This window comes from Triticum aestivum, chromosome 1B (assembly GCF_018294505.1).
Source record: "Triticum aestivum cultivar Chinese Spring chromosome 1B, IWGSC CS RefSeq v2.1, whole genome shotgun sequence".
NCBI lineage: Eukaryota > Viridiplantae > Streptophyta > Magnoliopsida > Poales > Poaceae > Triticum > Triticum aestivum.
Window position 1 is genome coordinate 653,107,843 of NC_057795.1, and position 12,411 is coordinate 653,120,253.

Sequence of the window (12,411 nt, forward strand, 5' to 3'; positions counted from 1 at the left end):
AGGACGGGACGCTTACTGGAGGCGATAATACCGGACAAGTTCCAATGGACTTTCATGGCGTGGAGAACGTGGGCTAATCTAATGGAACCCATTATTTTACGCGGTGAAGTCCGTCCTACTTAACCAAATCATATTCATTAATCTTTAATTAGCACGTAAAGCCCCCGTAAAGTCCTCATGTGTGTAGCATTATTTTACTGGAGGCACTGACTAAGAGCATCATTTCATGGTTACCTCTAAAACGATTCTATGGGAACCCGAAGGTTCCGACAGAACACGAACCGTATTTAGTCCTGAAAATTTAGGGGCTGTTTGGTTTTAGGCCTAGCATTGCCATACTTTGCCACACATTTTTGTCAAGCTTGCGTAAGATTAGTTCATCAAAATGAAAGCTACAAATTGGCAAGTCTAAGGGAATCTTGCCATATTTTTTGTGTGTATGCCATGTGGGGTCCAAGTGTGGCTTGCCTAAGGTGTGGTTTGAACCAAACACTCACCTAAGTTAGTCAAACTAGTCTAACTTTAGGTGTGGCAACATTTGACAAAGTTAGTCACAAACCAAACAACCCTTAAATACTTCTTCATGCTGCAAATAAAAGCATAGTTCATCACACCCAAAAATAAACTAAATTGACGGACTTTCATTCATTGATGATGTGAACACGGCGGCCCCTTGTTCTCTGGTTGCCACCGTGCGCCTGCGACGGCGAGCTCCTTAGCAGCGCCTTCTTCTCCGTCCTCTACCGCACGCTCTGTGATGGTGAGCTCCTCAGCAGCATCCCGGCTACTTGATGTGCGGGAAAAGATTGTCGTGGAGCTCATTGAAGCCTGCAGACGAGCTCCGTTCGCCGTTGCGGAAGAGTAGGCCACGGTTGCCCGCCTGCTTGGACCACCGTGGTTCCACGACGGGCCTTCTGGAGTTGCCGGTCTCAGCGTCATGCCTTGCGAGCTTGCGTGGCGGTCTCCCACCACGGCCACGAGAACCACCGGCAATGGCCCATGGAGGAGGAGAATAAGCGGCGGATTCGAGGCGGGGTTCAATGCAGGAGGACGGGATGGATAACGGCGGGGCGGCCGATTTTGCGACAAAGGGTTACTGTTTGATAACCCTAACTCCTGGCCGGACCCTTAAATGTAGCGCCAGAGGGATGGTTTTAAGGGAAAAACTCGCAAATCAGAAGCAGGCGAGGGGTGGCTTTGCGGAAGTCCAGAATGCCCCCACATAGGACTCCGACACCCCCGATCCACTCAAAAATGAGGCGGGGCCCACACATTTGGAGTTGTCCGCACTGTTTCGCGACAACCCCCTTCTTCACTCTCTTCACCCCAATCGCCGCGCTCTCCATCCCAATCCCCTCCTTTTTTGTGCTTCCGTCACCCTATGGACCTGATCGACGAGCTGCCAAAGCTGGTAGAGGTGGAGGATCCACAGAAGGCAGAGGCCCAGAGGATCAACTTGGCAACACGGGAAGCCTGCCACCTAAAATAAGGCAAATGAATAAGAGGTTGGGAATAAGAAGGGTGGCGGGGGCGGCAACCGGGGCTGGGGATGGGGTGCAAGGTTCGGGGACATGGTTCGCCGCCGCTACATCCATCTATGCACACACTATCCTGACCAGAGCAATATCATCATGAAGAGCTTCGTTGTAATGCACTGTTGGACAAAGTTGAATGGACAAACCAAGTGGAAAAATGGTATTTCCAATTCCATCAAAACCGCCAACATCGGCAATAAGGAAGATGCCGGTGATCCAACTGACCCAACAAAAGAGCGGCCCAACAAGGTTAGAAGGCGGTTTTGCGGAAATAAATGGGACGATGAGAAGGAGAAGTTGGAAGGGGCAGTGGCCAAGATGGTCAAGAGGTTTGAGAGCATCTTAGCAAAGAAGGATGAGGTATGTGTGAAGCGCTTCGAAATGAACGAGGAAAAGTAGGCGGCGAGGTTTAACATTTTAGTGGTGGCGACCGATAAGAAGGCCGAGCTTGAAGAGAGGAGAGTTGAGCTCACGGTCGCTTCGGAGGAAAAAAATGTTGACCATGAGGATCTGTGAGTTGGATTCCAAAGCGGTGATGATCGCACCAGCCATCCTATCAAGATACTGAAGCGCTTGGTGGCCAAGATGGAGGAGGCGGCTGGTGAGGAGGAGCCAGCGATAGGGTGAGCGTGGAGGCTCCGACAACCGGTCTGGCAGGGCAAAAATGCCCGGTTCTTGCACGGATTGCTGGACTAAAACTTTTATGATCGACGCATATAAAAACTATGAGAATCCATCTCTATTTGGTTGTAATCGATCGCTATGAACACCAAACTTTAATTTGTTTCATATTAGTATGGATTTGAAATGAAATTGGCCGGACCTAGGAAGACCTTAATTATGGTGTTGCCGGCTCCCTCATCATTGTCCATGCATTGTCCATGCACCGGTCCAAACCAGTTCACGGATAGATAGTGTGTCCGTTTTAGGAGACGGGGTAGGGGATGCTCTAATGACTACCTCTGTTCGGATTTACTAGTCCTTCTCATATTTTGGGTCATGTTTTACCTTGATTTTAACTAACAAAATATAAGTTATACATATAAAAATAATAATATTAAAAACTATGTTTAAATTCAAATTCAATAGTATAATTTTTTGTGACATAAATTAACATTTTGCTAGTTAAATATGTGGTCAACTTTGAACCAATACAACGGGGACTAATAAAATCAAACGGAGGTAGTAATAGCCAAACTTATTTGAGTGACCATAAAATATGGCTAACGATCAGCTAGCTATACTACTCTATTGGAGTATTAATCATGCTCTAGTGCTCTCCGCGACTGATCTCAACCATTAAAATTAGAGCCTGCAATATACTTCCTCTATCCCAAATTAAGTGATTCAACTGTACTACTCCCTTTGTCTAGATGAGTAAGTCATCTTAGGCTGTGCACCGTGACTAAGGAGAATGGGAAAACGAGAGACCTTAATGTTTATTTGCTAATTAATAGCATTGCATGCAATGAACTAACCACTGCATGTCGTGTTTAGTAGTCTCAAGTCATTAAAAGCATGCACACACCTCATCTCTTATTGGTTGATATGTCAAGAAACAAGAAACAAAGTAGAAATTAATGCATCGTGCCTAAGTGTTTTGGGATTATTTGGTTTTCGTAAGATGGTTTACACACCTAGACAGATGGAGTAAAATTAATACTAAATTGAGTCACTTATTTTGGATGGAGGGAGTATTTAACACATCAAGTTGATTTTTATCCACATTGTATTTATTATCTACTATTTTCTCAATCTGAAAAAAGGTGCTCGGTAATACATTATTTTTAGAAAACAAAGTCGGAATCCTAGCATCAAAAGATGCACACAACCATCTTTATCAAATTATTCAATAAATGTCTAGCAAAAGCATATATCAAACAATGCCAAGCCTCTACACCTACAAACTCGACAATTCAGAATGCCATCAGACACCCCACCATCTAGAATCAGGGTCATCACAACCGCCCGCATGACACCCCACCATCTAGAATCAGGGCCATCACAACCGCCCGCATGACGTACCAGGAGTACACACCCGGTTCAGCAGACCCTAAGCACACAACACATGCACACTGCTTCAGAAGCCACAACATGCACGTGCTCGATGATACATAAGCCGGACAAGAGAGAATCCAAATCAAACACACAACATAGAACTAGAAGGTTAGCATGAGAAGTGAAGGAACACCAACGATTAAAATTTACATTAGCAGCATTTCCATCACGAGGGCTCAGGATGCTGCTTTGATCCCCCGCACAGAAAATTTATTTGGCTTCCACGATCTCATGGCCTGGCGCCACGGTGCCCTTGCCCTTCCCATGAGTACCACACGCTCTTGCGGTACTGCTATCACAAGGGTTCATGATATTGTTATGATCCCCCAGATGGAAGACTGGTTTACCTAGGCGCGCTATCATACACAAGAGTGGTAATACGACTCCAAATCTGCTGGTGGGGAACCCATACACACGCAAAAGCTAAGCTAGAAGCAAGCTCACAACTGAATCTATCTAAGATTATAACATAAGAACTAGCAAACCCAATAGAGAGACTTCATCTTGACACCAAGGCTTAATTTATAGATGCCTCAAGTAGTCAAGTTCCTCGGTCCTCGATCACTACCACCAGTCATCACCTCCATCCCCAGCATCACCTGGATCGTAGCCATCGTCAAAACCCCCGGCAATGTCGTCGCGGTAGTAGTCATCACCGTCGAAGAGGTCATCACCACTCCCAGCCCCGGCATTGTCGTTATCACCACGCCCGCCACTGACGTCATCACCCTCTCCGTCTGCATCAGACACAAGCTCAGCATCCTGCACGCCCTCTTCCTCGTTGTCCATGGACAAACCGAGGTTCTCCTCCTCGTCGTAGTACTCATTCATGGTCTTCACGGCCTAGACGAACACATAATGTATGGTGTTAAGCCGCGACATTGCTTTAGAGAATAATGCATAATGGTGTGGTGGTCGTTGAGTTTGCCAGCTAATTAATCGATCTTACCGTCGCAAAGGTGCTATGGTCTGCTGGAGCGAATGGGGACGAACAGTCGTTCTCCTCCTCATCATAGTACTCATTCGTGGATTGAACAGCCTAGGAGTAGACGATTGCACATACGGTGGCGTTAAGCCGGGACACTAAATACCCAGAGAATGCATAATGGTGGTGGTTACCGTCTGGAATGTGCTATGGCCGGCGGGAGTGAATGGTGGGCAGTCTTCCTCAGACGAACAGTCGTTCTCCTCCTGGTCGTAGTACTCATTGTCATTGGTGGCAGCCACTGCCTGCAGGCGAATAAGCACATAAGTTGTAACACTACTCAGAGTCTCAGACAAGATGCATAATGGTGCCATGGTGGTCGTGAAGTTGGCCGGCCGGCTTACCGTCTGGAAGGTGCTATGGCCGGTGGGAAAGAATGCCGCCGCACCACCTGCTCCCTTGGCGCCTTCTGTCGGGCCGGCACCGCCCGCGCCCGCTCTCGCCGTGCTTCCTCCCGAGTGCTTACCGTTCCCGCCGCGGGCGGCCTTGCCCTTCCCGCCGCCGGCGCCGGCGGCGGCCGCCTTGTTCACGCCCAGCTTCTTGTGGTAGGCCTTCCCCATGAGCGGACGGAGCGCCGATCTGCTTCCTTGGGAGTCTGCTCCGATCGTTTGGCTTTCTTGTTCTCGGTGCTATAACTGTGCGGTGCGAGATTCGCGGGAAGGTGGAGATATATTTGCGTACCACGATCTACATTTCCACGCTGAGGATATTTTCGTGCATCCGTGCGTGCGTGCGTGCTCTGATGCAGGGACACGCCTGACACGTACGTGTCCCGGGCCCGGCTGCAGTTAACAATGGTTCTTCGCTTTGGGCAGAGGCAGAGGCAGAGAAGTCAGTGCAGATGTGATATGACCTGGGACTGACCACTGACCAGAGCGTGTCGTAGCACCGGCCATGCAGGTCTATGCAAGACGCGTGCCACATAGGACTGGCCAGGTGTATGCAAGACGGGACGTTTAACGGAGGCGTCGGATAAGACTAGCGAGCTAAGTGGTGGTGCCTGTTCCGCTACATCGTCTCTTTTGCCATTTATCGAGCCGGGTCATCCTTATCTAAATAGTTAGTTAGAGCGACTCCAACACGCAGAATCGAGTGCACGCACGTCTTGTCCGTTGTTTTTCGTCTGTTTGGATTGGTCAGACCGATGCGTTCATTTTTTATTTAGGTCGACAGGTGCACCTCACACGAAGCGTACCCATTTTTGCCGACGTGGACGAAACAAACTTAATCAATCATAATTATACATAAATAGCCGGTCAAACGCAGGCCAAAGTCCACTTAAACATAACTAACATTAAAAGAACTCTAATAAACGCCTGCACGCTGTCCTAATAGACCGCCTTGCCCTTACCTTTGTCGTCGTCATCGCCGTTGGTGAGGTTGATGAAGACGGGAGGCGGCCCAACCCAGCCGAACGCGGCTTCATAGGCCGCCAGGCAGGGCAGCCTCCCTCCGGCGTCTGCTGGGGCCGCGGCATAGAGGCGAGGTGGGTACGCTCCTCCTCTTCCTCCTCAAGCCGCAGCGCTTCCTCTACGCGGCCCATCTGCCGCTTGGTGTCGGCCCCCTCCTCCACGATCCAATGCGCGTTCCAGCGCCCAAGGTGGTCCGCCTTCTCTTCCGGTGTGGAGGCGAAGTAGCAGGGAGGCGCGCTCACCCACTCGCGGAGCTCGCCGGTCCAAGAATAGGACTCCTCGGGCCAAGTGGGGGCAGCAGTGACCATTTCGTGTGGGCGTTGGCTCACGCTCTGGCTCCGGCTTGGGCTCGACGATAGGCGGCGCCGGCGGCGGTGGCGGCACGAACAGGGGCGCGTGGACGGAGTCCCGGGCCGCGGCGAAGCAAAGGCTTGCTCCAGCCCGTCCCAATGGGCATCCTCCTCGGATCGGCTCGCCTCCAGCGCGTGTTGGAGGGCCTCCTCGAGGGCGACTTGCTACTCCGCCTCTGCCTGCTCTTTCTCCGGCTTTACCTGCAGGGCCGGCAGTGGAACATCGTGGTCGATGTGGACGCCGAGGCAGAGCTCCTCCTCCTGCTCTAGCGCAAACGAGTGCTCCCATTTAGGAGAGTCTTGCGCGTAGGCACACATGGTGCGCTGCTCCTGCGTATGGATCGCGTGTCACCGGAAAACCTCCTGCGCATGCGCCCGCGCGGACCGCGACGCTTTCGATGCGCTGTGGGTCCAGATGCCAGCCATGCGGCAAGTTCACTTCTGGGTACTGTAGGGGCTGGCGGTACTCCCAGTGCCACCGGGCCTGGTGGACTTGGATGTACCACTAGTAGAAAAGAGGGCATTGGTCCAGGCCGGGTCAGCCCATTAGTCCCGGTTCAGTCCAGAACCGGGACCAATGGTGGCATTGGACCCGGTTCGTGAGCCCCGGGGGCCGGTCGGGACACGTGGGCCATTGGTCCCGGTTCGTCTGGATCTTTTGGTCCCGGTTGGTGGGACGAACCGGGACCAACGGGCCTCGCTCCTGGCCCACCACCATTGGTCTCGATTGGTGCCATGAACCGGGACCAAATGCTGCCCTTTAGTACCGGTTCACGCCACCAACAGGGACCAATGAGGTGCCTATATATACCCCCTCGCGTAAGAGCAGAGCACACTGCTCTGTTTTTTCTGGCAGCTGAGGGGGAGAGGGCTTGGTGGTGCTCTAGCTCACCTCCTATGCACACAAGGTGTTCGATGGAATGCCCGAGCCACACTACTTAAGCTTTCTCCTCTCGAAGCTCGACCTCCAAGCTCCATTTTCCTCAATATTTGTCTAGGTTTAGCGGTCCGTCATGCCCCGTCCCCGTCTTCACCGCCGTCGATCACCCGTGCCGATCTCATCACCGGCACCACCGTGGTGAGCCTCTTGTTCTTATCTTCTTTCTGAAAGGAAAAATATTCTTACTTGTATGTTTAGATAGATACTTGTATTATTTTCTTACTTTTATTATTGCATCTTATATAGTGCGATGGTTTTGGTATCCGCCCCGTCGGTCCTCGTCCTGTCTATGATTTGGATGTGGTATATATTATCTTTTCATAACTATTGGTTCATTTATTATTTATGAAAATTATGCCGACCAACGTGACATAGATTTTATTTATCTAGGAGGTTGTTGAACCGGAAATTCCAACTGACCCTATTGTCGAGAGGTTAAATTTAGTTGAAGAAGAAAACAATTCTTGAAGGAAAAAATAAGAAAAATTGAGGAGGAGAAGATGATATTGGAGTTGCATGTTGCGGATGTCGTCGATGATCACAAGATCAAGATGGATGCAATGCGCTTGAAGATTAGAAAGATTAGAAAATATGCCATTCATACCGATGCTTGGTATCATTATGCCGTTGGATCAGTTGTTACCTTGGTTGCGATTATGATCGCATTTGTTTTCGCATTGAAATGTTTTACATAGTTTCAATGTAGGTTTAATTAATTTAGATGCTCTGCAGAGCTTTATGTTGTTCTGTAATGATTTTCGCTTGAAGATGAGAACTATGTATGTACTTTGGTTTTAATGTGATGATGAGCTTCTATTAATTTGGTCACTTAGTTATCTATTCATGATGTTCTGTAATGATTTTTGACACACTTAATTATATATAATGTACGCAGATGAACGATAACAGACACACCTCCGAGTACATTAAGGGCGTGCATGATTTTTTTGAAGTTGCTGAGGCAAACAAGCAGAATGGTTTTATGTGTTGTCCATGCCCTATATGTGGGAATACGAAGTCTTACTCTAACCGGAAAATCCTCCACACCCACCTGCTTTACAAGGGTTTCATGCCACACTATAATGTTTGGACGAGGCACGGAGAAATAGGGGTTATGATGGAAGACGGCGAAGAAGAAGAATACGATGACAACTATGTGCCCCCTGAATATGGTGATGCTACTGAACATCAAGAGGAACCAGACGATGTGCACCATGCTGTTGCAACGGGCAAAGTTGCTGAAGATCAAGAGGAACCAGACGATGTGCCCGATGATCACTACTAGGAAAAGGGCTATAGATGATATGGCCACTAATGGCGCACCAGGCATGTGGTTCGCCATTACTATATACTAATGGCGCACCATGTTCTGGTGCGCCATTAGTAATATATTACTAATGGCGCACCTGGTACCTGGTGCGCCATTAGTAGTTTTGAAAAAAAATAAAAAAAAATGTTACTGATGGCGCACCGTTGTACAGTGCGCCATTACTAGTTGACATAGTAATGGCGCACCAAACACACCGTGCGCCATTAGTAGTTTTGAAAAAAAAAATTGTTAGTAATGCCGAGCCCCACCTCCCCTCGCCCCGTCGCCCCCCTCCTCTCGCCGCCCCTTGCCCCACCTCCCCTCGCCCCGTCGCCCCCTCCCCTCGCCGCCCCCTTGCCCCACCTCCCCTCGCCCCGTTGCCCCACCTCCCCTTGCCCCGTCGCCCCTCCCCTCGCCGCCCCCTTGCCCCACCACCCGCCGCCACACCGCCCCCTGGCCCCACCGCCCCTTGCCCCGTCGTCCCCTCCACCCGCCACCGCCCCCTTGCTGCGCCACCTCCGTCCGCTGCGCCTGCACGTCGTCGGCGACACCGCCGCCGCTGTGGTCTTGCACTGCCTCGACGCCGCCGCCCCGACCCCCGCGGGACTTCACCGGCCCCTGCAGCAGCCGGCGAGCGCGGTCCCGACGCGCCCACCCCGCCTGCCCCTGCCGTCCACCGTCGGCGATGACCCACCGCACCCTCCCCCGCTCCCAAACTGTAGAGGCTGCCTGGCAGTTTTATGAACATGCTGGGTGAAGATCCGCCAAATAATGTGAAGCTGCGATAGGCCGGCAGCGGGTTTTGCAGGCTGTGGGATGTGGAGTTGGTGATCAAGGAGGGCCACATGTACTTGTATCGTGGGTGGGAGAAGTCCTACCGTGCCTACGACTTGCGGCTGGGGTACTTCCTTCTCTTCAGGTACGACGACGATGTCACCATGCTCATCGTGAAGGTGTTCAACGCGACTATGTGTCGCATGCGCTACGCTGACGATGATGATGCCAGTACGTTCTGCCTCTTCTTATTCCTCTACATTTGGCTTTGTCTCATATCGATTGTTAACGGTCATTATTGCATTTGGACAGGCAATGGGAGCAGTAGCGGCGACACTGGCTACAGCCAAAGCAGCAACGATTATGGCTATAGCAAAAGCAACAACGATTCTGGCTTTAGCGAAAGCAGCAGCAATTCTCGCAGCAGCGATTCTGACAACAAGAAGGATGATCCGGACTGGAGTGGGGGAGAAGAGGAGCAGAGTGGGGATAAGGAGCTGCAGGATGACGATGGGTATTAGGCTGAGGATGACCTAGTGCTGGTGGTGGCTAACCAAGGGCAAGAGATGGTGGTGGCTGACCATGGGCAAGAGATGGTGGTGGCTGACCATGGGCAAGAGATGGTGGTGGATGAGGATGACCTAGCGATGGTCGTGCCCGTCCTGCCTGAAGGTGGCCTCGCGATGGTGGTGGTGCCTGACAATGACCATGCACCGGTGGTGGCACCGGCGATCCCACAGCTGGGCGACATGACCACGCCAATTGTGGTAGAAGACTACATCCCGCTGCCTCCACCGCCTCGCCGCTCTTGGCGCATCAGGCTGAGGAAGAAGAAGGAGAAGAACAATGAGAACTGAACTATGTCAGGTATGTCATATCTCCAAAATGATATTTATATACTTAGTTACCTATGTTATCTCTAATATGCTTAGTTTCCTATAGGTTAGCTTCATTTTACCTAAGTTGGCTCTAATATGCTAACTTAGAGCTTATATGCTTAGTTTCCTATAGGTTAGCTCCAAAATAACTTATGTTAGCACAAAATGATCAAGTTTACATAATAAGCTTATAGTCTTCTTCTTATTCTTCTTCTTTTCCAAAATGACATAGGTTAGCTTCATTTTACCTAAGTTGGCTCTAATATGCTAACTTAGAGAGCTTATATGCTTAGTTTCCTATAGGTTAGCTCCAAAATAACTTATGTTAACACAAAATGATCAAGTTTACATAATAATCTTATAGTCTTCTTCTTATTCTTCTTATTCTTCTTCTTTTCCAAAATGACATAGGTTAGCTTCATTTTACCTAAGTTGGCTCTAATATGCTAACTTATAGAGCTTATATGCTTAGTTTCCTATAGGTTAGCTCCAAAATAACTTATGTTACACAAAATGATCAAGTTTACATAATAAGCTTATAGTCTTCTTCTTATTCTTCTTATTCTTCTTCTTATTCTTCTTCTAGTATTCTTCTAGTCTTCTTCTTCTTCTTCTTCTCTTCTTCTTCTTCTTCCTCTTCTAACTTCTTGTTTATCATTTTGCAAATTTGATTTAATTCACGGTATCTTGCATGGATGGAGTGCTTCTTTTCCATTGGTGTTTTTATTTTGTATCAATGTGAAACTTTTGTGAATTGATGGATAATGGTGTTGGATGAACAATGTGAAACTTTTGTAATATATAACGATGGAACTATGTGTTGGCTATGTATCTATATGTGATGAAACTTGTGTGTTGGATATGATTGTTATATGGATGCTTGTTGTATATATATGTGTTGGATATCTCATATGTGAAATAGTGACCTGAGATTAAGAAAAAACGAATTTTTTAAAAAAAATTATTACTAATGGCACACTACCGTGTGGTGCGCCATTAGTATAGCAGATACTAGTGGCGCACTGTGAGCAATACTAATGGCGCACTACGTGGTGCGCCATTAGAACACCAGATACTAATGGCGCACCAGTGGTGCGCCATTAGAATTTCATTCTAATGGCGTGATGCTAGTGGCGCACCAGTAGTGCGCCATTAGAAGGCAAAATTGGTGCGCCACTAGCATGCCTTTTCCTAGTAGTGGATGATGATCTCCGCTGGGTCATTGTCGATGCAAGGATGCAATGCGAAAGTCAAAAGGAGAAGCTGAAGTTCGATCGCATGTTAGAGGATCACAAAAAGGGTTGTACCCCAATTGCGAAGATGGCAACACAAAGCTCGGTACCGTACTGGAATTGCTGCAGTGGAAGGCAGAGAATGCTGTGCCAGACAAAGAATTTGAGAAGCTACTGAAAATATTGAAGAAGAAGCTTCCAAAGGATAACGAATTGCCCGACAGTACCTACGCAGCAAAGAAGGTCGTATTCCCTCTAGGATTGGAGGTGCAGAAGATACATGCATGCCCTAATGACTGCATCCTCTATCGCGGTGTGTACAAGGATCTGAACGCATGCCCAGTATGCGGTGCATTACGGTATAAGATCAAACGAGATGACCCTGGTGATGTTGACGGCGACCCCCCCCCCCCAAGGAAGAGGGTTCTTGCGAAGATGATGTGGTATGCTCCTATAATACCACGGTTGAAACGTCTGTTCAGAAACGGAGAGCATGCCAAGTTGATGCGATGGCACAGTGAGGACCGTAAGAAAGACGGGAAGTTGAGAGCACCCGCTGACGGGTCGCAGTGGAGAAAAATCGAGAGAAAGTACTGGGCTGAGTTTGCACGTGACCCAAGGAATGTATGGTTTGCTTTAAGCATGGATGGCATTAATCCTTTCGGGGAGAAGATCAGCAATCACAGCACCTGGCCCGTGACTCTATGTATGTATAACCTTCCTCCTTGGATGTGCATGAAGCGGAAGTTCATTATGATGCCAGTTCTCATCCAAGGCCCTAAGCAACCCGGCAACAACATTGATGTGTACCTAAGGCCATTAGTTGAAGAACTTTTACAGCTATGGAATGGAAACGGTGTACGTACGTGGGATGAGCACAAACAGGAGGAATTTGACCTAAAGGCGTTGCTATTCGTGACCATCAATGATTGGCCCGC

General features: G+C 49.1%; 1 protein-coding gene across 1 annotated transcript; it reads right to left on the reverse strand.

The window, feature by feature from the left end:
• Positions 1-3,650: 3,650 nt before the first annotated feature.
• On the reverse strand, positions 3,651-5,250 carry LOC123145664 (U3 small nucleolar RNA-associated protein 25). The gene is made up of 4 exons (XM_044565132.1): positions 4,923-5,250; positions 4,713-4,823; positions 4,543-4,632; positions 3,651-4,436 (listed from the first exon to the last, which is right to left on the reverse strand). The coding sequence occupies exons 1-4, from the start codon at positions 5,136-5,138 to the stop codon at positions 4,158-4,160; spliced, it is 696 nt and encodes a 231-aa protein (XP_044421067.1). The 5' UTR covers positions 5,139-5,250; the 3' UTR covers positions 3,651-4,157.
• Positions 5,251-12,411: the final 7,161 nt, after the last annotated feature.